This window comes from Myotis daubentonii, chromosome 4, assembly GCF_963259705.1.
Source record: "Myotis daubentonii chromosome 4, mMyoDau2.1, whole genome shotgun sequence".
Classification (NCBI taxonomy): domain Eukaryota; kingdom Metazoa; phylum Chordata; class Mammalia; order Chiroptera; family Vespertilionidae; genus Myotis; species Myotis daubentonii.
Window position 1 is genome coordinate 110,554,833 of NC_081843.1, and position 26,415 is coordinate 110,581,247.

Consider the following 26,415-nt stretch of genomic DNA (forward strand, 5'->3'; position numbering starts at 1 on the left):
AACCGAGCCGAGCGCACGGCGCGGCCCCTCCGCCCGGCGCCTCCGCCCCAGCCCGGCCCCTGCCCCGCCTCCCTCCCGCCCCTCCCGCCCCTCCCGCCCCTTCCCGCCCCTTCCCCGGCCTCCCTTCCTTCCCCAGACCCCCTCCTGCTTGTCCCCTTCCCCACCCCCTCCCCAGCTCCGCGCCGCCGCCGCCTTTCCTTCCCTCCCCGGCCCCGCCCCCAAGGCCCAGCGCCCTTAACGACTTCCCGCTCCGGAAGCCGCGACGGAGCCTGCGAGTCCCGCCCCCGAGGAACCGGAAGTGCGTCATGCGCCAGCGCCGAAGCGCTCGTTTGGCGCGCGCGCCGTCCGTGCCGGGGCTGCGCTAGGGGCTTGGTTTCTCGCCTCTTTCTCCGCGGTGCTCGGCCTCCTCGGGACGCTGGTGTCTTGGCTGTCGGGGATGCCGTCTTCCCTGCTGGGCTCGGCGATGCCGGCCTCCACGTCGGCCACGGCCTCGCAGGAGGCGTTGGAAAGCGCGGGGCGGTTCATCGACCGCCAGTTGCAGGATGACCGCATGTACCCGGACCTCTCCGATCTGCTCCTGGTGTCGGCCCCGAGTGAGTGATGGGCGACTCTCGCCGGTCCCCCTCCCCGGGTCCTTACCCCCCTGGCGCCGTGTGCTGCCCATCGAAGAGCGAGAAAGCGCCCATGGGCAGCCCCCTCCCCCCCCTCCCGCCTCCCCTTCTTTACTGCACACATCGGAGAGGGTAGGAGTGGGGAGCCGACGCGGGGAGGCAGAGACCCCCACCTTCATCGGCCGCTCCCGCCTCCTCGTGCTTCTACCCCAGGCGGGGTGGGCAGGAGCGCCAGGTCCAAGCCTCGGCCTTGTTCATTACTCGTGTCACTATTAGGGAGAGCAAACCAAGTTCATCTGGACGCGGGTCATGTCCCCTCGGAGACGTGCTCTGCCGTGTGTAGAGTTAGTGTAATAGGAAGTGCCGGGAGGTGGTAAAAGCTGCCGGTGGAATGAAGGCAGAGAAATCAACCAAGATGATGGGCGGGGAGGTTAAGGGGAAGCATGTGCCAGTAAGGAAAGGGGCTGGGAAAATGTTTAACGGTTCATGGCTCCTCGAGGCATGTGGAGTTACATAAATGGCTAGAACAAAACAAAAAAAGTGGCTCCTGGGTGAGGTGGAAATGAGAGAAAAGCAGAGAAGTGTAAGTAAGATAGAGACAAGATAGTTGGTGAGCAAGAACCAAGCTAAACAGGATGATCTGTGCGGTGTAACCCTAAAAGACACCTCTGGCGATTTATACGATGTGTTAGTTGAGTTAGACTTGTAATCAGAGAAAAGACAAAAAAAAAAAAAAAACACCAAAACATAGCAACGGTAATATTGGTTCCTGACAGTTACTTACCAGTGGGCCTGTCCTCTAAGAGCTGAGCGGCCTCTTGGCAAGTCTGCTCCTGCACAGCATGACGCACCTTGACCTCCTTAGGTGTTTGTTTGAAGGCAAGATATTAATAGTCTGTACATTCTGGCCTTTCATCATATCTGAGCCTCATCTTCCCTCTTCTCCGATACACACACCTGCCTCTTCCATCTCATCTCTTCCCCTCCTTCCATTCTGTTCTCAGCCACAGGGTTCCCGCCACACTGAATGCAACCGTTTTCCACAAGAAGCCCCCTCTTTGGGATTTTATTTTGCATGCACTCTTCATCATTTCCGGAATGTCCTTCCCTCTTTGACAAACAATTCTTGCAGACTCCCTTAAATATCACTTTCCTGCCTGACCAGCGAGCTGCCTGCGAGGTTGAGCCTTGCCCCCTATGAACCAGGAGGTCACAGTTTGCTTTCCTGTCAGGGCTCCTGCCCAGGTTGCTGCACTTGATCCCCAGTAGGGGGCGTGCAGGAGGCAGCCGGTGGATGATTCTCATCATTGGTGTTTCTCTCCTTTCCTCTCTGAAAGCAATAAAAATATATTTCTTTAAAAAATATATGTCCCTTTCTTTGTGAAGGCTTTCTTAACCATTTACATCTTCACCAGAGCTATTAATTCCGTTCTTTGCACCTCCACTGCCATTTAACAGGTGCCATGTTCTATTAAAATCGGTTTTAAGACTAATTGGGATGTCTAGGATTTGCTTCAGAAGATGCATTCGGGAAGGAGCAGACAGTGATGTAAATGAAATGTGATCGGGCATGATATTGGTAATCGTTGAAGCTAGGTAATTAGCACATAGGAATTGCTTGCATTTTTCTCTCTGGTTGCATATATTTTTAACATTTCTAAATACGTTTTAAAATTGTCTCACATGTGAGTTTCCCCAACATCTTTGTACTTTAGAGAGCCTGAAAGGGTGCCTGAACGAAATGGTCATCAGATTTAAACGCTTTGTTCAGGACTAGGAAATACAGGCTGAAGGGACCAACCTGCTCCTCAGTGTCTGGCTCCTAGAGTAAGAGACATGACGTGTTTGCAGGGAGAACCCTTTGTGGGGCAGTCTGTGGGTTCTGCCTCAGTAAAATATTGCTTCTGTCGTATTGTTTGTATTTATCTTGTTGGTCTAGGGCATTGGTCGGTAAACCGCGGCTCGTGAGCCACATGCGGCTCTTTGGCTCCTTGAGTGTGGCTCTTCCACAAAATACCACGTGCGGGTGCACACTTACAGTACGATTGAAACTTCGTGGCCCATGCACAGGAGTTGGTTTTCGGAAAGGAGATAGACGAAACAAGTATACAAGACGAGTGTGGATGGGAGAGTTGGAAGGGGTCGACCTCAGCGAACGTACCTCAATCAGATTGAGGATGTTTTTAGCAAAGGCCAGCTTAGGAGTACCCTAATTAAGTTAATAACAATGTACCTACCTATATAGTTTAAGTTTAAAAAATTTGGCTCTCAAAAGAAATTTCAATCGTTGTACTGTTGATATTTGGCTCTGTTGACTAATAAGTTTGCCAACCACTGTTCTAGGGGGAAATCTAGTGGAAAGGGCGTGGATTATTTTAATCCATAAATGTTTAAGTGAGAAAGGAAGTAGCTATTTTTTCTCCCAATCTATATTTTATTTGCCCACAATTGTTAGAGCTAATAATCACAAAGCAGTTTTTTATATATCCCATTTTAGATTAATTAATAATAGAAAAACACTAAAATATTGAACCAACCATTTTCTTGTTTATGGAGTACCTGGGAAAGATAGCCTTGTTTGGTGCCCCCACCTCAACACTGAAATTTCTCAGGTCTCCTTTGCATCAGGTTATAATTGCTTTATTCTCTCTATACTTTCAGAACCACCAGAAGCACAATTTTGTTGTAGCTTGCAGTGCTTTTGTATGCCCACTTGATGCCCAGACATGAGTAATGTTAAGTGAATGCTGCATTTGTTTATTTCTTTAGATAGTCCCACTGTTTCTGGCATGTCGGACATGGATTATCCTCTACAAGGACCCGGCTTGCTGTCGGTACCCAACCTTCCAGAGATCAGCTCCATCCGAAGAGTTCCTCTCCCACCTGAACTTGTTGAACAGTTTGGACGTATCCTATTACTTTGTATTTAATGCTTAAAAACACTTTTTAAAGATGTTTTATTGATTTTTAGAGAGAGAAGATGTGGTCAAATAGCATTATTTAGAAATGATAAGTTATACGTATTTCTGTCCTATACTATGACTTTCATTAAACTCACCACTCTTTGATAGAATGAAATATTCTATCAAAGAGTGGACAGGTCATGATTTTTTAATCATAAATTTTAAGATTTTAATGTGTTTTTTTTTTGTTTTTTGGTTTTTTTTAAATATATTTTATTGATTTTTTACAGAGAGGAAGGGAGAGAGATAGAGAGTTAGAAACATCGATGAGAGAGAAGCATCGATCAGCTGCCTCCTGCACATCTCCCACTGGGGATGTGCCCGCAACCCAGGTACATGCCCTTGACCGGAATCGAACCTGGGACCTTTCAGTCCGCAGGCCGACGCTCTATCCACTGAGCCAAACCGGTTTCGGCAGATTTTAATGTTTTAAAAAATATGTTTTTATGGATTTCAGAGAGAGGAGGGGAGAGGGAGAGAGATAGAAACATCAGTGATGAGAGGCAATCATTGATTGGCTGCCTCCTGCACACCCCCGACTGGGATCGAGCCCACAACCACGGCATGTGCCCTGACTAGGAATTGAACAGTGACCTTCTGGTTCAAGGGTCGACATTCAACCACGGTGCCACACTGGCCAGGCAGTCATACATTTTATATCAAAGTCTTTTGAAACAAGTTTAAAATAGAAATATATGAGATGGAAATATTTTTACCTTACATCAACACAACTCAGATATGCAGTGTAACTGCATGATGGGTGTGTTTCCTCCTATCAGCAGAGCTTGGCTCACAATTGACAGTGACATATTCATGTGGAACTATGAAGATGGGTATGTATTTAAGGCTGGCCTGCGTTAGCATGATGAGAATTTAGATTATCGTATTGCACTTCGTGTTCTTATTAGACCTTGCCTGATGGATGTTTCATTCATCTAACATCTGGGTCCGTGCTCCTCAGTGTGCGCCCCGCCACCTGGGGGTAGGGTCAAAGTAGGGACTGCTGGAGCAGTTCTGGATGAGGTTAAGAGTTCATTTGTAATAAGCTCTGGTTGTCAGTGTAGGTGCCACTCTGAGTGGCAGGGGTCTAGGTCCCAAGCTCTTGATCCTGCAATAAAGATGATCTATCAATACCTCTTTGAAAAATGGTTTGACATTTTTAAAGACTTCTGTTTTCCTTGCATTTCTACAGAATGGGAGACTTGATTTATAGAAATGACTTTTGTGGTTCTGTGCTTGACCTGTGTGTAAATTAAGCGTATGTAATAGAGTCTGAGTGAAGGCCCAAGGCTTTTTGTGTAGTTTGTTGATCTCGTAACCTCGCCCATAACTTTTTGGTCCTCTCTACACTCCTATCTCTGCCCCTACAGTAGATTGCTGTTAGAGACCTACAGCTTGGGTGGATTGTTTGGAATGGGGAAATCCATTCCTGTTTTCCTGGTATCTGTGTAGCCTTAGGCAGGCCTCTGTGCCTGGGTCTTGGAACTGAAACAGTTTGTTTGCTCATTTATTTTCCATTATGTTCTGTATAACATGTTTTTCTTCAACGATCGACAGAGGAGACCTGGCCTATTTTGATGGACTTAGTGAAACTATTCTTGCTGTGGGGCTTGTGAAACCAAAAGCTGGTAAGAAATAAAGAACAAGGATTAAAGTTATGTTTGTATACACACAGACTTCAAATACTTTAGGATTAAGTGACAACACATTTTAAGTCGGTGAATTTCCTATTGAAATTTTTTCTAAATTCTTATCTATCTTCTCTCTATATAAAAGCCTAATATGCAAAGTGTCCCCTGAGGACTTCGATCACTTGCTATGATGTGTGCAGGCCACCAGGGGGTGGCGCAGCATGAAGGAAGGCCCTGGACAACAGCCAGCAGCTGCTAGAAACCCTACCTTGCATGAATTTTAGGCATTGGGCCTCTAGTTAGAAATAAAGTAATTAGGAATAGTTAACGGTTTATTTACTTTATGATAGCATAAATGAGTCTGCCTCTAAAGTTACTAAATTATAGTTCTTGAATTTGACCTTGCTTACCATTTGTTACTCTTGATTTACCTGAAGTTTTTTGCATTGTACATTTTTCATTACTTACTATAAAAACCATTTTTGTCTCTGCATTTCTCTAGTAGTGGTAGCCCAGAAAAGTAAGAACAGAGTTCAGAATAAATCTTAGATAAGTCACAAGCATTGTTTAACTTATAATCTCATTATGGCAGATCTTTTATCAGAGCTATTGCCAAGCAGAATTGATTGATTGAAATTTAACATGCATCTCTTGAAGGTACCTTCCTACAAAAGGAATAGTAGACAAAATTAACTTGTTTACAAGGCCTAAATAAAACTGTTCTAAGGTCACAGAAGTTTTGAGATTACAGTAATTCACCTAAGAACAAATGCAGTTTTATGCAATTTTTAGATGATTACTTTGGAAATGTATTTTTTTTACATAAAACTCAAAAGCATTCTTTACCCAGATATGTGTATCTCTGCATTTAAAAATTATTAATATAAATGTCAATAGCTGTTCCTGCCCCCTATTTAATAAATATCAATTGTCCATCTAAAATAAATAGTAAGATTTTGTTTTACTTAAATAGAAATTTCATCGCAAAATTGAAATTATGATGTAGTCTTTGATTTGGCAGCAAAGGTGTCATCTTTGATAATTAAGCAATTCTGACTTTGCTGTCAGCAAATCCTGAAAATTCTGACTCTCAAACATATGTTAAAGTCATTAACTTTGAGGTCATTAAAGTAGAACATAGGACTTCTGTGCCTTCAGCTTCATGGTCTTGAATCTTGATACACAGAACTGGCTTTTAAGCCCCTTGATATTCATTAGTGAAAGTAAAACCAAGTCATGAAATTAGCTTTATTGTATTTTATATGACATTTAACCCCCTTAGGTAGGCTAAATGCATATGTATAAAGAGTTGCCCATAATCATAACATAAGATATTCATTTTATTCCTACCAGTGGGACACTATTTTTGGACATCATAACATAATTCCAGTGACACTTATGCATAGCATCTCATGCCATGCCACACTTCTCAAGTTAAACAATACCTTAGCAAGCATTAACCAAAAAAAGTTGTACTTAGGAATGTCCCCTGTGTTACTGTAAATTATCCGGTTTTGATATATAATCTCACTTGGGAAACCCATTGACATATAAACTCATTTCTGTTTCTATGAATTTGACTACTCCAGGTACCTGATACAAGTGGAATTATATACTCTTTATCATTTTGCCACTGGTTTATTTCACTTCGCATGATGCCTTCAAGGTTTATCCCTGTTGTAGTATGCCAGAATTTCCTTTTTTATTTTTATATTTTTTAATTTTTTAAAATATATTTTATTGATTTTTTACAGAGAGGAAGGGAGAGAGATAGAGAGTTAGAAACATCGATGAGAGAGAAACATCGATCAGCTGCCTCCTGCACATCTCCTACTGGGGATGTGCCCGCAACCCAGGTACATGACCTTGACCGGAATCGAACCTGGGACCTTTCAGTCCGCAGGCCGACGCTCTATCCACTGAGCCAAACCGGTTCTGGCAAGAATTTCCTTTTTAAAAAAAAAAATTTTTTTTATTGATTTTTTTTACAGACAGGAAGGGAGAAGGAGAAGGATAGAGAGTTAGAAACATCGATGAGAGAAACATTGATCAGCTGCCTCCTGCACATCTCCTACTGGGGATGTGCCTGCAACCAAGGTACATGCCCTTGACCAGAATCGAACCCGGGACCCCCCAGTCCGCAGGCCGACGCTCTATCCACTGAGCCAAACCAGCCTCGGCACTATTTACTTTTTAAGTGGTCATAGGTAGTAATATTTTTACAACAAAGTGAACTAAAGTGGGTGCAGACTTTTCATATACTATTTAATAACTAGCGCATTGTAATGGCAAAACCTTATTCTATAAATGCTTCCATACTGGATTTTGGTGGGGAAAATAATCCCAAATCCATGTCTACTTTATCTTAGGCATCTTTCAACCTCATATACGACACCTCCTGGTTTTGGCAACCCCTGTGGATATAGTGATTCTTGGACTCAGCTATGCTAATTTGCAAACAGGTATAGCCACCCACATACTGTGTTTTTTAAAACAAAAATATGTTGGTGAATTTAATGTTATAATTAAAAACCAATTCATTAATTTAACTTTCTGTGCTATTTGCTAACCAAAAAATCATATTTCCCTATAAATATGGCTTATTTCAGGATAGTAGCTCCACAAAGTATTTTGGATGTATTTACCACATTAATGTGCACATTTTAAATATACAATATAAATGGAGGGCAGTAGAAGAAGAATAGTCTATGCTAGTGAGATTTTCAATAATGCCTTCAATGTCTTCATTTCTGATTCATTGAATGGCCATTTTAACATGAAACACTGAAATATAAGGCACTATTCTTTACCTTGAGGTAAGAAGCTCTCAATTTATTACAAGCTCATTCAGTGGTTTCTTTTTCATTGTTTTGGGTGAAACAATATTGAATCAGTGACTCAAATTTTATTACTGCCACATTCTTAGACTCTTTTCTAAAATGTAATAATTGGTTTAGTTTTTTTATTGATGTGTTATAATGCTATGTGTTATAATTATATGTATATAGAACCTATATGCTATAGGTTCTATTTCACTTGAATCATTGTATCGGACTTTTTATACTACTTTAAAAATGTATGTCATAGAAGCTTTTAAGTATATCAGTAAGAATGCAGTAAATATTTCAGTTCTAAAGATAATTCAGTGACTATTTTCAAACAGCTAAAAAGCAGATAAAGTGATTCCTGTATTTTTTCTTTTAAAACAAAATAGGTCCTGGAGTTCTTAATGACAGTATGTGTGGTGGAATGCAGTTGCTTCCAGATCCTTTGTATTCTCTTCCCACTGATAATACTTACCTTTTAACAATAACTTCCACTGATAATGGCAGAATTTTCTTGGCTGGAAAGGACGGCTGTTTATATGAAGTAGCCTACCAGGTAAGCCTGGCATTTATAGACATTTTTTTCTCTCTTTGGATGAAGTAGGGGTGGATTTTGTTTTTAATTTGTAATTATATAAGAACATGAATATATTCTTGTAGAAAGTATTCAACCATACAGTTAAAACCATAGTCTTGCATGACTACACCATACCTACAAAACCCAGTCCTCTTTCCAGAGGTAAAAGCCATGATGATCAGTTCTGAGTATGTCTGTTGAGAACATGATACATTCATTGATAAGTATCTATAAATGTCTATATGTGTGTTCATGTGTATATACACATATAAAAATACATAGTGTACTTTTGTGTGTGTATGTTTTTACTTGAATTATTGTTTTGTTACATAATTGGCTTTTCACTTCACTGTGTCTTGAAAGTCTTGTTGGTGTCTGGTGGATAGATACATGTTATGTTTGGTGATTGATGCATAGTTATCCATGAAACGGTTATACGTGGTATACTTAACAATTGCTTCCATGATGGATGTCTAGATTTTCTGCTCTTCTTTTTACAAATAAAGTGTCAGTAAGTGTTCTTTTGTAGGTCTCCTTGTGCACAAATAGATTTTTGTGTGTAGAATCTTAGAATTCTAGTAGTTGAATTATGATGTATTTGCATTTAAAATTGTATTTAATATTTTCATATTGCCCTATAAAAATTTTAGACTCTTAACAGACTTCTATGAATGTATTCCACCTACACCCATTCTCACTGACACTGGTATTGTCCAACAATTTTGGCCAATCTAATGGAGGGAAGTTATTCTTTTTATGAATGAGATTATCAAATCTTTTCATGTATTTATTGGTCATTTATGTTTTTTCTTTTTTTTTTTTCATTTATGTTTTCTATTCTGAAATGCCTTTTTGTGTCCTTTTCTCGTTCATCTTCTCCCTCCTGTTGCCTTTTGCATAAGGTAAACCTTAGAAAACTTATAAAGTAATATTTTCAATCTAATTAGTGGCAGAACTAGGGTTAGAACCCAGATCAGGTGTGTTTTAATATTACATTATACCTCTTTCTTGCCCAGTTTCTCTTAGCTTTGTTCATTACCAGGAAATGGTTTTGTATGGCAAAACTCAACCATTGAAAAGTAGATTATAGATTATGATGGTGGTGGCTGCTCTTGTTAAAATTTCCTTTTAGCAGAAGTGGGATACGATGATATCGACCCTATGTATTTGGGCACTTACAAACTCTGCTTATTATGTTCTTTATACTTCCAGATAGTTTTTAAGAGAATTAAAATGTGAGTTCACTAGCATAGCACTATTGAGGTTTCTGGAATAGACATAGATTTCATTGAGGGCAGTAATTTAGTTATAGCTAACTACATGTTCTATTTCTAATTACAGAACTAAACTCAGTGCCACTTTTGAGTATTATGTCTTCATTTACAATTATTGGTATTTCACTAAGATCTGAGGTTTTTGTAAACGTGGGCATGCAATAGTTGCTATGACGGAGGTATCCTCATTTACGAGTCTTCTCTCAATTTTTTCTTTTAAGGCAGAAGCAGGTTGGTTTAGCCAAAGATGTAGGAAAATCAACCACTCAAAGAGCTCACTTTCTTTTCTTGTTCCTTCATTGCTTCAATTCACATTTTCAGAAGATGGTAAGTAGAAAACAAATAAACTTGCCAAAATTTTTTAGCAGATCAGTGACCTAACATTTCTTAAGAAATTCTTATTCTTAATTGAAATTTTGTCTTACTAAATACATTTGTTATATATCCATAAAATCTCTTTTTTTTTAAATCTTCACCTGAGAATCTGTTTTTATTGATGTTTAGAGGGAGAGGAAGGGGAGCCGGGAGAGAGAGAGAGAGAGAGAGAGAGAGAGAGAGAGAGAGAGAGAGAGAGAGAGAGAGAGAAAGAGAAAGAGAAAGAGAAAGAAACATCAATCAGTTACCTCCCGTATGCACCCCAACCAGGAATCTATTGGGTATTAAACTCGAAACCTATGCCGAAACCGGTTTGGCTCAGTGGATAGAGCGTCGGCCTGCGGAATGAAGGGTCCCAGGTTCAATTCCGGTCAAGGGCATGTACCTGGGTTGCAGGCACATCCCCAGTGGGAGATGTGCAGGAGGTGGCTGATCGATGTTTCTCTCCCATCGATGTTTCTAACCTCTATCTCTCTCCCTTCCTCTCTGTAAAAACTGTAAAAAAATCAATAAAATATATAAACTCGAAACCTACCTATAGCCCTGAACAGTAATCGAACCTGTAACATTTGGCATAGGGGACGATGCTCCTACCAACTGGGCCACTGGCCCAGGCTTCACAAGGTCTCCTGAAGGAAGAGGGGATTATAAACATGGAAACAGTGTGGGTGTATTCCCAAGTTCCTATATTGTAGCATCACGGAACATGTTCTACAACAGTTGTACATAAGCTGTTAAAAGCATAGCATGTGGGTGTTTGTGTGAGAGCTAGACAGTCACACATCTAATATGTTTTGCCTGGTCTAGAACAAGTTCTGGCACAAAATGAATATGAGTTTTTAATAAAAATAGAGGCCAGTGAAATAATTTTAAAATGCTTCAGTGAGATAAGGTAAAAAGTTTTTATGACTAAAATAAAGTATTGCCCTTCACACAGTGAATCATCAAACTAAACTGGCAGTTTCTTGATGGAATGGACTGAGGAACAGTTGTTTCATGTGTTCCTAGCATATAGCAAACACTCATTAAATGTTAGCTAAATGAAGAAATAACATAGAACTTGTTTTAGGTTTGGTTTAACATTTATTTAGATAGAACAACTTATTTTTCATGCTCTTAACCCAGTCACAGTATTTGACGTCTGCTTTTACAAAGCAAGAGGAAAGCCTCTGAATGCAAAGTTCTAATTTGACAATTTTAATTTAAGTGGCTACTTACTGTATTTGATTTGTTAATCTTTGAGGGGTTTTTTTTTGTGTGTCTTTCAGATCCTATTGTTCAAATTGAAATTGATAATTCTAGAAACATTTTATACACACGATCTGAGAAAGGAGTAATACAGGTAAATGTTAATATTATACTACCATTTAAGGTGGGAATAAGCCTCCCTTTTTTGTTTTGTTTATTAATTTTTAGAGAAAGAGAGAGAGAAACATTGATTTGTTGTTCCACTTATTTATGCATTCATTGGTTGCTTCTTGTATGTGCCCTGCTGGAGATGCAGCCAGCAACCTTGGTGTATCAGGACGACATTCTAACCAACTGAACTACCCGGCCAGGGCCTAACATCCCTGTTTTTAAAAAAGATGATTTAGTCGCTCTTTACACTTTTCCTATGGACTGTGTGATTTAAAAAAAAAAGAAAATCCAGATCACTTTTTAATGAAATTTCAAATCTGTGAATGTTTCCAAACCTATACGAAGTGCCAAAGTTAAAAGATCCCCAAAAGGGAAAAGTCTGTTTAATAAAGTTGTAAAAAAAAAAAATAACAACTGACATACAAAATAGAAACAGAGGCAAGGGTACAGCTGTCAGAGGGGCAGGGAGTGGTGGGACTAGATGAAAGAAGACGAAGGGATTGGCCAAAGAACATTTATGCATAACCCATGGGCACAGACAACAGTGCGATGATGGACAGAGGGCAGCGGGGGCTGGGTGGAGGGAGTGCAAAGGCGGGGAATCTGGGACATCTGCTATAGTGTCAACAGTACAGATTTTAAAAACTGATTTCACCAGTTACCATTCTGAATTTTGTATACTACTAGGCTAGAACCTTGTTAACCCTTTATAAAATGCATTTACATGAATAAGTACTCAAATTGTTGGATTTTTTAGAAACTATATCTGACATGACTTTTTTTTATCAATTATATTACACATTGAAGTTAGATTTTAAGCCCAGATTTCAAATATTGGAGGAAGAAAGAAACTATATTACAGGGTAAAACCTCCTAAAAGAAAATAGAAAGAATAGTAAACACACATGCTTGCAAACAAACATTAGTCGTGATATCCCTAGCAACAAGTCACTGAATTTTTCTGTCAGTGCGCATGTCAGCTGCCAAAGAATATATTTAACCGAAGAAGTGCCCACACGCTGGCAGGGGCCAGCCAGATTCTGCTAGATTTGTAATATTTAATGTCAAATTTCAACCTGTAGTACATAGCTGTGCTGTGGCGCAGTCCGCAAACTCAGAAGCCTGAAAAACAAAACACACAAAAAAGAAAAAACGTGGCGCCTGTTTTGTCTGTGAATAGTGAATGTAAAAGAAAAAAGGAAAAACTGAAAGCTTGTTCTATCACAGGTATGAGCTGCTGTGATACATGAAGAACATTCCATGAAGTCTGTTTTAAAACATATCTGAGAGGCTTTAAAAGCTGATTTAACTGTTTCAGGACAGGCGCAGTACAGAAGTCTGAGACTTCCACCTGACTCAGTTTTAAGTGGTAGGAACATTGTGCATTTAATGTGGAAGGACAGTCTGCAATAATAAAGTAGCCAACATGGGTGTCCAGCAGTGCTGAGGCCTGGCTGCTCTGTCATAACCTTTTTTTTTTTTTAAATATATTTTATTGATTTTTTACAGAGAGGAAGAGAGAGGGATAGAGAGTTAGAAACATTGATGAGAGAGAAACACTGATCAGCTGCCTCCCGCACACCTCCCACTGGGGATGTGCCAGCAACCAAGGCACATGCCCCTGGCCGGAATTGAACCTGGGACCCCTCAGTCTGCAGGCTGATGCTCTATCCACTGAGCCAAACAAGCCAGGGCACTGTCGTAACCTTTGAAAACAATTTATGCAACAGATGACCAGATAGGATTCTACTTATGGAAAAAGTTTATGTGTGTTTTACCCTCTTCTATTAAGATGACCTTTTGACAGGTGTGCACTGTTTTGTCTCCAGTGGGCACATACCATGTGGATTTTACATGTACATCAGTAGTGTGAACTCACTGGCACAGTGTATATAAATGCCAAGTAAGGTGAGAGTCTTTCTTATAAATGTGATCAGATAAAATAACTCGCCAAATCCGGTTTGGATCAGTGGATAGAGCGTCGACCTGCGGACTGAAAGGTCCCAGGTTCGATTCCGGACAAGGGCATGTACCTGGGTTGCGAGCACATCCCCAGTGGGGGATGTGCAGGAGGCAGCTGATCGATGTTTCTCTTTCTCTCTCATCGATATTTCTAACTCTCTATCTTTCTCCCTTCCTCTCCGTAAAAAATCAATAAAATATTTAAAAAAAAAAAAAAAAAGAACAGCTTTATTGAAAAAAAAAAACTGGCAGAAACTAAGGAAACCAGCTGAATGCTTGACCTGATGACTGATGCTATATGGTGTGTGTTAAAAGTATATTTTTTTTTGTAATTTGTTTTGTTGATTTTTTGAGAGAGAGGAAGGGAGAGGAATAGAGAGATAGAAACATCAAAGAGAGAGAAACATCATTGATTGACTGCCTCCTGCACACTCCTTTCTGGGGATGGAGACTGAGCCCGCAACCCGGTCCATGTGCCTCTACCAGGAATTGAACCGTGACCTCCTGGTTCAGAGGTTGACGCTCAACCACTATGCCATGCTGGCTGGGCTAAAAGTATATTTTTTTAAATTAATGAGTAAAGCATTAAAAAGTGAAAAAATTATTAAATAAAATGTATACAGGTTATAGTCATGGGTACAATTTCTGTTTACAGGTTTATGATTTGGGCAGCGATGGACAAGGAATGAGCAGAGTTGCCTCAGTGTCGCAGAATTCTATAGTCTCTGCTGCTGGAAACATTGCGAGGTGATATGTAACTTATTGTCAGACATTTCATTTGCAGGCACAATTATACTATTTATGTGCAGCATACTAAAATTACGTCTCAAAGTATCTCTAAAATAGGAATGTTGAAGGACGTGAAACTGGTATACCCTGGATCTAAATTCACCAATTAACATTGCCTCAGTTGCTCACTCTGAGCCATTTGAAAAGTCAGTTGCAGAAATCATTACTTTTATCTTTAAATCCTTCATCTTCTATCTCCTAGCTACAATATCAATTCCACACCTAAAAATTAATAATATTACAATTATAGTAGAGGCCCGGTGCACAGATTTGTGCACATTAAAAGTAATTAGAGCCCTGACCGGTTTGGCTCAGTGGATGGAACGTCGGCATGCGGACTGACGGGTCCTGGGTTCGATTCCGGTCAAGGGCATGTACCTTGGTTGCGGGCACATACCCAGTGGGAGGGGGTGCAGGAGGCAGCTGATCAATGTTTCTCTCTCATCGATGTTTCTAACTCTCTATCCCTCTCCCTTCCTCTCTGTAAAAAGTCAATAAAATATATTTTTTTAAAAAAGTAATTAGAAGGTGGCCTGGGGGGCAGGACTGGGTGAGATGGGCTGGACATGCCTTGGAGCCAGCCTCCCGTTGTCCCTCCCTGGTCGGCCACACCTGGGGCGGTACTGGGGCTTGAAGGGCGTCTGTGGAGTGAGCGAGGGAGGTCCCTCTGGCAGGTGGGGTCCCTCGGCCTGGCCTGCGTGGATCAGGCTGAAACCGTCTCTCTGACATCCTCGGAAGTTGTCCCAGAGTGCGAGAAGACACTCTGCAAAGGTGCTGTCGCTCGGCAGCTCCTCTGTTGAGCGTCTGCCACCTGGTCAGTGCGTATCATAGCTGTTGGCCAGTCAGCCGGTCACTTAGCCTTTTGTATAGATGGATAGTTCATATTAAATTACTCACTGATTCCCAAAACTCTCTATAGCTATTTTTTTCTTCCTATTTTTCTCCAGGTTCAGTCAGAGCTCATGAATCAAATTGGTCATTACTCTTTTTAATATAGAACAGAACTTCCATTACAGTTCTTTCAAAATGTTCACATTTGGGAGGGAGGGGCAGGAGTTTTCTGAATTTGTATTTTTTTCCATACTAGATTAAAGGTAATTTTTCTTTAGCTAATATTACATAGGTAATGTGAATTTCTTATAGCATTACATCAGGAGGCATAACACCAGTTTACCATTCTTGAAGAGTTGGTTAAGATGGTGTTCACCAGATCTCTTCATTTAAAGGTTCATTTTTTTCCCCCTTTTTAATTAGTGGTAACTTTTACAATGCTAATTTGATGCTCTGAGAACATCTTGTTCCCCATTAGCCTTCTTTTATATCTTTGAAAAAAGGTTACTCTTAACAATATTAACTAATGTAAACAACACACATTCAAGGGATTTGCCAGTTCTTGCTGCTGTTGTGTTACTTTCCTGTATATTTTGACTTGTAAAATTGCTGGTGGAAAATGTTCCTTATAATTTGGTAGACACATTTTAAAAATATACTAGTGTGGTTTTTTTTTTCTTTCTTGTAGGACTATAGATCGTTCTGTTTTTAAACCAATTGTTCAAATAGCAGTGATTGAAAACTCTGAGTCATTGGACTGTCAGTTATTGGCTGTCACACATGCCGGTAAGTTTTTATTTATATGTTTGTTATTGCTTTTGTAATTTAATAACCCTCAGAATTGGAAATCTATGATTAGAAATATGAGAGAAATTTTTACTTCTGTATCAACTATAAAGCCATATTAATGATTTATAAAATTAAGGATTTGGAAAATTAGAGGACTCCTCAGTTCTGTTTGCTCATTTTATAGATGTAAAACCAGCTGGAAGCTAAGGTGGCCAACAGTCAGGGACGGAGCCTGAGGCTCAGCACTTAGAGTGGCAGGCGCTTCCTGCTGAGATTTGTTGATCCACCTCTCCATGTCAAGTGATATTGTCATGGAAACCCACTTCTCCTGTAGTAGCCTGGTAACTTAAGATCAGTCAGGAAAGTGACGTGTGGCTTTAACAGAGTTCTCTGTTTCTCTTTGGAATTGCGTTAATAACAATGCATATGTACCTTTTATTTTCTGTTACTGATATATGATTTTACCCATCATCAGGTGTAAGGTTATATTTCAGCACCTGCCCATTCAGACAGCCATTAGCACGACCTAATACATTGACACTGGTTCATGTCCGCTTACCTCCTGGGTTCTCAGCATCTTCCACAGTGGAAAAGCCTTCAAAAGTACATAAAGCTCTCTATAGTAAAGGTAAGTTCTAAAACACTACCATATTGAAGATTGGGTGCTTAAAATTATTATAATTAGGATGCACTGAAGCATTTGGAAATAAAGATTTTTCAATAAAATTTAGAATGTTTTGATTTCTTATTCAGGAACTTTTTTTAATGTTAACATATTTTAAGCATTTTCAATTGGTAAGTATACTAAATTTTAAGAAATCTTTTCTACCACTTTAAATTAAATTACTCTCAGTTTTTCACAAACTGGTTATACATTTTAATTAATTATGGTCCCATTAACTATCACCATCCAATGAACTTAAGACTGATATCTCACCCTAACTGGTTTGGCTCAGTGATAGAGCGTCGGCCTGCGGACTGAAGGGTCCCAGGTTAGATTCTGGTCAAGGGCATGTACCTTGGTTGCGGGCACATCCCCAGTAGGAGGTGTGCAGGAGGCAGCTAAGAGATGTTTCTCTCTAATCGATGTTTCTCTCTATCCCTCCCCTTTCCTCTCTGTGGAAAATCAATAAAATATATTTTAAAAAAAAGACTGATATCTCTAAGGTCACTATAAAGGGAGCAAATTAGTGGGAGGAGCTGGAATTGAGCACAAGAGAATATATTTAAAAATTATATATCTCTGCCGTCCACTGGGAGCTTCATCTTTATTATTGATATGTTTCAATTAACCAGTATATGAACTGCATTTCATTGAATATTAGATTGATTGTAAGTCACAGAATTTATGTTTTCAAAATTGGTAATTAAACAGATAAATCCATTGATGGCAGAATATATTCTAACTTTAAAAATGTCAAAGTCTGAAAAAAAGTAAGTGTTTACTTGAAAAAAGTAAAGTAGAAGATCTGGAACATTTAATGATCCTACCAATAATTATAAGTTCTTTTAGAGCAGTGGTTCTCAACCTGTGGGTCGCGACCCCTTTGGGGGTTGAACAACCCTTTCACAGGGGTCGCCTAGACCATCTGAAAACACATATATAATTACATAATGTTTTTGTGATTAATCACTATGCTTTAATTATGTTCAATTTGTAACAATGAAAATACATCCTGCATATCAGATATTTACATTACGATTCATAACAGTAGCAAAATTACAGTTATGAAATTGCAACGAAAATAATTTTATGGTTGGGGGTCACCACAACATGAGGAACTGTATTAAAGGGCCGCGGCATTAGGAAGGTTGAGAACCACTGTTTTAGGGGATTTATTTTTATTTTTGTAACTTATTTACCTTTAATGATTTATGATGTATGTATATTAATGTTAATTGCTAAGAATATTTAGGATGCATATTATTTGGCATCATAAGGTTTTGTGTATTAAACTTTTAGGAATTCTATTGATGGCAGCCTCAGAAAATGAAGATAATGACATTTTGTGGTGTGTCAGCCATGATACATTTCCTTTCCAAAAGCCAATGATGGAAACCCAGGTAAGTTATCTTGAGAATTGTAAAGAGTTTTTTATGTAATTTTAAGTGAAGAATAAAATTGTAAGAAATTTCACCTTTTGATTTATTACTGTTTGCATCTAACAATCTCATGATTAGAAATCATAATGGGGAAAAATGTATCCTGTTAATTCTTTGTTTTTTGTGAAGTTAGAAGTCATAGTAATCATTAAAAATATCTTTAAAGTAAACTTTGAAACCCTTGTAGTATATTTTTTATAGTGAATCCAAAAGTGCATATATCCATATAAGCATAACCAATGGACATAAGACACTGGGTGATAGGGGAGGCTAGGGGACTGTCTAGGGCGGGGGGATAAAATGGATACATATGTAATACCCTTTGTAATACTTTAAGCAATAAAAAAAAAAAAAAAAAAAGTGCATATATCTTTTCTGAATTATCTTTGCCCCATTTAAATGTATTTTTAGTTAACATGAGGCCATCCATTATAGTTACGACTTAGGAATTTATACTAATCTAATTTATAGTCCTTCCTAAACTAAAAAAAAAAAAAAAATTTATTATAGAAATTTGCAAATGTGCACAAGAATAGAGAAAAGGGTAACTTGAACCCCCATTAGCAAATTACCAACGTTTTCCCCATCTTGTTTTCTTTCTTTCCTGCATAACCAAACGTATATACACACACACACACACACACACACACACACACACACACACACTTGTGTTTTAAAAGCAGATACCACCACGTACTCCATGAGGTCAATGTCCAGGCTCTGAGTGAGGAGGCGACCCCGCTGTCCTTGCCCAGCCCCGCATCTGGCCTGCATCCCAGCCCCTGAGGACTTAGGGGAGGCTGGTGCTGCCAGGGGTGTGGCCCGGGGAAGCCATCCACTCCCTCCTCTTCCTGTCCCCTATCCCACCCCCATCTGTCCTCCTAGATGCCCTAGCACAGTCCATGTTGCCTGCCCCAGAGGGTGCTGATCAAACAGATAAACCAACTCCCACTGGGGTGTGAATATGGGCTTTTTGGTTCCAGCTGTCACTGCTGCTTCCTGGTTATCCTCCAGCTTAAGCCCTTTTGATCAGAGCAGTGGGAAAAGGTGTGTAGATGGGAGGAGGAGGAACCCAAACCCCAGGATGGGTTCATGGTTTGTAACGGCTTCTCCAAGTTTCTGGCCTGGACCAAGTTTCTGCTCCTGGTAGGAGCAGAAGGTTGGTTTGGGGTCAAGGAGCACCTTTCCCAAATTCTTTCCTTTGTTCTTTGGACTTTACTGAGCGCCTACTGTGTTTCATCCTGTGATAGATGAAGGATTCAGAACTTAGTAACATATAAACCCTTTCCTGATGGGAGTGCAATGTTAGTGGTTGCAGGTTTGCATTCTGGCTCCATTTTCTCGAAGCTATGGTTCAAAGGACTTAACATGTCTCTGGCCCTCAATTTCCTTGTCTGTAATAGTTATAGTTCCTACTCTATGGGATTATTGTGGGATTAAATGAATTCATGTATGTAGCACTAAGAACACTGCCTGGTACATAGGAAGCACTCAACAAATGCTAACTATTTTTTAAGCAAATACTTTATATCTTTTTCGTTTATATGATGAGTGATTCTTAAACAAGTATGGACTTGTTACAAAAACAAACAAATATAAATGTAGTTCATAAATTTTAGCCCAATTCTAATCTCCCAAAAACAGCTTTAAAAGACATTGGAACCATGGGGAAATTCAGTATTGGCTGGTCATTAGGTCACAGAATTGTTAATATTCTTAAATGTTATAATAGTATCATGGTTATATAAGAAAACTTCCTTACTTTTAGGAGATGCATGCAAAAGTATTTAGCAGTGATATATCCATAACTTTCAAGTGGTTTAATAAAAGAGAGAAAGCAGATATGGCAAAATTCTAACAATTATTGAATCTAGGTACTGGGCATATGGATGCTTGAAATTTTTTATAATAAAAGTATTGGCCGAAACCGGTTTGGCTCAGTGGATAGAGCGTCGGCCTGCGGACTGAAAGGTCCCAGGTTCGATTCCGGTCAAGGGCATGTACCTGGGTTGCGGGCACATCCCCAGTGGGAGATGTGCAGGAGGCAGCTGATCGATGTTTCTCTCTCATCGATGTTTCTAACTCTCTATCTCTCTCCCTTCCTCTCTGTAAAAAATCAATAAAATATATTTTAAAAAAAAAATAAAAGTATTGTAGGAGAAAAAAGAAAACAAACAAACAAAAATATTTTAGGAGATTAAAACATTTTTTTAAAAGAAATAGCTTTGAAGAGAGTAGAAATCTACATGTCAGCAAAATGTAAGCACTGAACCTACATATAGATCAGTCGGTCCTGGAAAGATGGTGGAAGGTAGTTAGTGTTTGGTTATGGAAAGAATTGTAATTCTAGTAAATACTACTTATAGTTTACCAGGAAAAATTTCCTTTATCCTTTGGTATTATAGAAGATGCCTGATTGAAATAATTAGACAATAGAAAATTAACACAGACTTTTGAGAATATTTGTTAATGTATTTATTAAATTCTACACTTAATTACAGATTAAGTCTATATAACTTTTCCTTTTTAAAGGTTTTCCTTAGTATTAACTTTAGTACTATTAATATTAAAAGTTTGTTTCTTTTATATAGATGACGACCCGTGTCGATGGTCATTCCTGGGCTCTTTCTGCAATAGATGAATTGAAAGTTGATAAAATAATTACACCTTTAAATAAGGATCATATTCCAATAACTGACTCACCAGTTGTTGTACAGCAGCACATGTTGCCTCCAAAGAAATTTGTTCTCCTCTCAGCACAGGTATGTACATACTCTATTAAGGTGAAGACAAAAAGAAGGGAACCCATATTTAATGTTTTTATATTCAGAATAGTTGCTTGGTAGTCATTTACTTAAGTAATTGGGAATGTTTACTCTTTTTTTTACTCCTCACCCGAGGATATTTTTTCATTGATTTTTAGGGAGAGTAGAAGAGAGAGGGAAAGACTGAGAGAAACATCGATGTGAGAGAAACACATCGATTGGTTGCCTCCTGAATGAACCCTGACCAGGGCCCTGGTTGGGGAGGAGCCTGCAACCAAAGTGCCCTTGACCGGAATTGAACCTGGGACACTTTGGACCGCAGGCCACCGTTCTATCCACTGAGCCAATCTGGCTAGGGCAGGAATGTTTGTAAATCCTAGAAATTCAGCAGAGGGTATGTGCATTTATATTGGGATGGGTGTTGCCAGACTTCCTGTGTGCGTACACAATGCTAAGTGCCTGTGTCCCTGCATCCTGTCCCAGTACAGTATGCCATCTTGTTGAGAGTGAGACCCACTGTCATTTTCAGAGCTCATTTTTCTGTGAACTAGCTTTCTATTTTGTACGTACTTTTCTGTTGAATTGTCTTTTTCATTTAATTTATAAGAGCTCTTGGTGTATCAAGGAGTTTGATACATTTATAAGTAGTTGAAATTTTCAGGTTATCTTTTAGGGTTTATGTGATAGTGAAAAAAACTTCCCACTCTGAGGTTCATAAAAGCAATCACCCATAGTTTCTTTTAATGCTATTATATTTTTTATTTTGTCCTTTAAATGTTTGATCTGCTTGGAATTTATCCCGATGTAAGGTATGAATAAGAATCCGGCTTCATTTTTTTTTTTCTTAAATGAACATGCTTGTGCCAACATGACTAATGGGTAATCTAACTGTAACCTTCTAGTCAGAAGGACAGCTGCCTTCCGCATGGTAATGGCACATGCTGTACTGATGTGTGTGTGTGACAGATCAGTGTTTTCTTATTAAATTCATTATGGATATATAGATTTAGCTTAGGTTGGGAGTTGAAATATAGATGCTCTTTTTGACTGGTTTACTTTGTATTGTATTTTTGTTTGTTTCCTTGATTTTATTAAATAAGATAACAGGGTCCATTGTTATCAAACTTGGTAAATTTATTACCTGTATTCATGTTCTTTTTATTTTTTTTTTTTAACTTCATAGGGGAGTCTTATGTTTCATAAACTTAGACCAGTAGATCAACTGAGGCATCTACTTGTGAGTAATGTGGGTGGAGATGGAGAAGAGATTGAAAGATTCTTTAAATTACATCAGGTAATTATTTGTACTTTTTTTTTTTTACTGTGATGATAATTTAAATAATGGAAAGATAGCTAATTTTTATATGTTAGGACCAAAAATACTGTAATTAACAGGTAATCTTACCAATCTTTCTTTCTTTACATTGACCACTACATCTGTACTGATATTTGGGAGCAGTTCTAATACACTCTAAGTTTAAAACCAATACTTTTTTATTTCTCCTTTTTTATATCAATTGATTTCATTAAGTCAGCAAATATTTATTGAGACCTGCTATACACTAGGCACAGATTTGAACACTGGGTACAGCATGAAGCAACACTTTTTACATGTTACGTTTAATCTAAGGGAAGATACTCTTTTTAAACAGGAGGACCAGGCTTGTGCAACTTGCCTTATCCTTGCGTGTTCCACCGCTGCCTGTGATAGAGAAGTGTCAGCGTGGGCCACTCGGGCTTTCTTCAGGTGTGTGTCAGTTCTCTCTTGTTCTCGGCCACTTTTTAAAATGGTTGCTGTGTTGGTGAATGTGATGGTTGAAGGGCTTGCCAGACAGTTGAGTTACAAAACTTTGTTTGCACAAAGGTGAACCCTGGAAAGATTATAATGCTAATAGAAGCAGCTAATTAATTAGCAGTTTGTACATTGTTACCCATTCTTCTGTCTGGTCTTCTTTTATACCTCTTTCTACCTTAGCTACTATCTCATCTCTCTTTTCTGTTTCCCCATTGAGTCACTTCTGCTGCATAGGTCTTATTGGCACTGAGATTTTGAATCACTCTAAGGAAACTTGGTATCAAACAGATACTTTTATTTGGAAAACTTTTACCTAAGGATAAGAATTTGAAATGTGACTTGTTTAAAAGAATTTTTTTAAAGGTCTGTCTAACTGTAATCTCATATGAAAATTACAGTGCCCTATCTCATTAAGTAAATTCTATGCTCTGCTAACCTTTTATTAGAAATTGCCAGTCCCTTATAATACTTCCTGATAGAATTTCAAGTCAACTTTTACTAAATAAGTATTTTTTATTTTTTTATTTTTTAAATACATTCTATTGATTTTTCACAGAGAGGAAGGGAGAGAGATAGTTAGAAGCATCGATGAGAGAGAAACATCGATCAGCTGCCTCCTGCACATCTCCCACTGGGGATGTGCCCGCAACCCAGGCACATGCCCCCGACCGGAATCGAACCCGGGACCCTTCAGTCCGCAGGCCGACGCTCCATCCACTGAGCCAAACCGGTTCCGGCATAAATAAGTATTTTTTAAATTTATCTATGTATATACAGGGTGGGCAAAAGTAATACAAGAAAAACTCTGTACTCACAACTGTAAACCACCTTTTGCTCCACCCTGTATTTCACTGTAAACACAATACCTGTATATTAAAGTCTCTTGTGTTTGAAGCTCTATTTTGAAAGCTAAGCAGTCCTTACAACAATTCCAGCCTTTAAGGTGGACTGTTTCACTGGATAAACTCGGTCTGTGTTGTTATCGACAGGTACGGCGGTGAAGCGCAAATGAGATTTCCAGCCACTCTCCCCACCCCCAGTAATGTTGGTCCCATCTTGGGCTCCCCTGCCTATGCTAGTGAGTATGAAACACTGAAATGAAACTGTTCCCAATAGACTGAATTGTAGAACCTTTAATAAAGCTTTTCATTATATTTTATTTGCTGCTACTGTATTGGTGAATAGTTATAAAGATATCTGACTCTTAAAAGTAATGGTATAATGAGTTCTTAATGTATATTAGGGAACAAAATAAGATGTGACCAAAAGTGTTTACAGAACTCATTTGTTATTTATTCAAAAGGAAGGAAATGAATGATTTAATAATAAGCAAACTCCCACCTCAATGTTTTCCAAAGTAGAGATGTTCAAAATCACTGGGAAATGAGTCGAGTCCCTGATTCTAGAGCACAGTATGAGTGGTGCCACTCCTCACTCTTAGTTTAGAAACAACTTCTGTGTGTAATTTTGAACAAATTCAAAAATTGGGGGAGTTACTTTCTAAATCTTTATTTTCTTATTTCCTGTAGGTTCTCCTTTTCCTGGTGGTGGTCAGTATCCAAACCCCTCCTTTTTGGGAACACCAGCTCAAGGTGCCTCTTTTCTTTAGATCACTACTACTAGTACTGTTGTTTATGAAGGGCTAGCATTCTGTCTTATCACTAATGTCCTTTCTGTCAAAATAATGTGACTTCCAAGAAGTGACATGCAGATCCTGGCTGGGTAGCTTAGTTGTTAGAGCGTCGTCCTGATTACGCCAAGGTTACAGTTTCTGTCTCTGCTCAGGGCACGTACAAGAATCAACCAGTGAATGCATAAAGAAGTGGAACAATGAATCAATTTCCCTCCACCCCCACCCCACCATACCCCACTTTCTCTTTATGTCTTTCTAAAATCAATAAAATAAAAGAAGTGACATCCAAACAACTATTGCATTTGGCTGCGAATGCCTTTACTTAGGAAATCTTGAACAGTACCCGACAGTACCTGGAAAGCCCCTTGTTTGGGTACCAAGATTTAATTACCAGCCATGAAATCTGTACAGTTAGTTTCACTTCCAGCATTAAGGAGCAGTGATGGCAAGCTGTCTGTCTTTCCATCCTGCATTGCCCACATGGGAAGGCCTCTGTCAAGAGAAATCAAGTATCTGTTTATTCCAGTATTTTTGTAAATGCCTATTCTTATGGGTTTAGATAGAGCAGACTTGGGTTGTTGAGAATTCTGAATATTTATCGTTCGATGTTAAGGTCTGTTTTTCTTATGTGTGTGAAGGTGTACACCCTCCTGTCGTGTCTACCCCAGCTTCAGGGAACCCAGCCATTCAGGCCCCAAGTATGAGCTACATGGCTGGGCCAGAGGTTGTGTACTCCGGAAAGCACAATGGCATATACATTTACTTTGCTCGAATCATGGGGTAAGTTTCTCATGGAATACCTGACAGTTGCTCATCTTAGCCTAGTTTGTGTCATTGAATATTTTTTTAAAATATATTTTATTGATTTTCTACAGAGAGAAAGGGAGAGAGATAGAGAGCTAGAAACATCGATGAGAGAGAAACATCGATCAGCTGCCTCCTGCACATCTCCCACTGGGGATGTGCCCGCAACCCAGGTACATGCCCTTGACCGGAATTGAACCTGGGACCCCTCAGTCCACAGGCTGACGCTCTATCCACTGAGCCAAACCGGTTTCGGCGATATTTTTAATTCTATATTTGGGACTTCTTTTATTCCTATTGTACCTAAAGTTTAATTCACTTGTCTATTAATAAGATTGTTCTCTATTATGCAACTCTTTTTTTTTTCTTAAATATATTTTATTGATGGTTTACAGAGAGGAAGGGAGAGGGATAGAGAGTTAGAAACATCAATGGGTGAGAAATATCGATGAGCTGCCTCCTGCACGCCCCCCACTGGGGATGTGCCCGCAACCAAGGTCCATGCCCCTGACCGGAATCGAACCTGGGACCCTTCAGTCCGCAGGCCGACGCTCCATCCACTGAGCCAAACCAGTCAGGGCTGCAACTCTTTTATTATCTAACCATCTATGTTTCTATATTTGTTCATATATGTGTATATATATTCTACATAGCGCAACAAACCCCATAACTCTGTGACGTGTGCCTGCAAGTCAGTCAGCTAGATGGTTCTGGTCATGGCTAGGCTCACTCTTGGTTGTGCAACTGCCGTGAGGTTGAAGAGAGCTCTTTACCCATTGGAAAGAAGTATCTCACACGCTTACGGTCATGTTTGTATGCTGGTCTGGAGTGACCTCAGCTGGAGCAGCTGGGCTGTTCTCCACGTGCCTCTCGTCCTCCAGCAGGCAGCCAGGGATTTTCACGTGGTGGTAGCCAGGTTCCACGAGAGCAGAGACTTGCAGAGTCTCGTTCTGCCTCTGCTCAGCACCGGCCGACCACCATTTCCACGTCATTTACTTGGCCGACCCAGGCAAACCCAGATTCAAAAGGTGGGGCCTGGACCCTCATTATGAGAGCAGCATTGAAGTTAGACTGAAAAGGGGATAGGTATAGGGAGGGGTCAAGAATAACAGCCACTTTTGCAATCAGTCTACCATATTATCTAGTTAATTGTTATGTATTTTTCTTAGATTTGAGATGTACGCTTTCGTTACAGTGCACAACCCCTTTATAAATTTGTTTTTGCATTATAAGCTTCCTTGTTTACAACTTATTATCCAGAGCCTTTTGACTTAGTTAAATAAGTTAGATATATCAGCTTTTTAAATTTTCCTGTTTTCATTCTTTCCA

The 26,415-nt window shown here is 39.5% G+C and overlaps 1 protein-coding gene across 2 annotated transcripts in view; it reads left to right on the forward strand.

Annotated features, from left to right (window-relative positions):
* Window positions 1–290: 290 nt before the first annotated feature.
* NUP155 (nucleoporin 155) overlaps window positions 291–26,415 on the forward strand; it is a 52,238-nt gene continuing 26,113 nt past the window's right edge. Inside the window, exons 1-18 of one of the 2 annotated variants that reach the window (XM_059694918.1) lie at window positions 292–593; window positions 3,381–3,518; window positions 4,311–4,407; window positions 5,132–5,202; window positions 7,575–7,667; window positions 8,420–8,586; window positions 10,103–10,208; window positions 11,525–11,598; window positions 14,233–14,324; window positions 15,886–15,983; window positions 16,462–16,614; window positions 17,950–18,050; window positions 20,681–20,851; window positions 22,038–22,148; window positions 22,507–22,601; window positions 23,639–23,727; window positions 24,179–24,241; window positions 24,921–25,062. In XM_059694918.1, coding sequence (XP_059550901.1) covers window positions 437–593; window positions 3,381–3,518; window positions 4,311–4,407; window positions 5,132–5,202; window positions 7,575–7,667; window positions 8,420–8,586; window positions 10,103–10,208; window positions 11,525–11,598; window positions 14,233–14,324; window positions 15,886–15,983; window positions 16,462–16,614; window positions 17,950–18,050; window positions 20,681–20,851; window positions 22,038–22,148; window positions 22,507–22,601; window positions 23,639–23,727; window positions 24,179–24,241; window positions 24,921–25,062 — 2,018 coding nt within the window. In that variant the 5' untranslated portion in view covers window positions 292–436. Of the gene's footprint in view, window positions 594–3,380; window positions 3,519–4,310; window positions 4,408–5,131; window positions 5,203–7,574; window positions 7,668–8,419; window positions 8,587–10,102; window positions 10,209–11,524; window positions 11,599–14,232; window positions 14,325–15,885; window positions 15,984–16,461; window positions 16,615–17,949; window positions 18,051–20,680; window positions 20,852–22,037; window positions 22,149–22,506; window positions 22,602–23,638; window positions 23,728–24,178; window positions 24,242–24,920; window positions 25,063–26,415 lie in introns of both variants that reach the window. The other variant, XM_059694919.1, reaches the window with a different exon arrangement.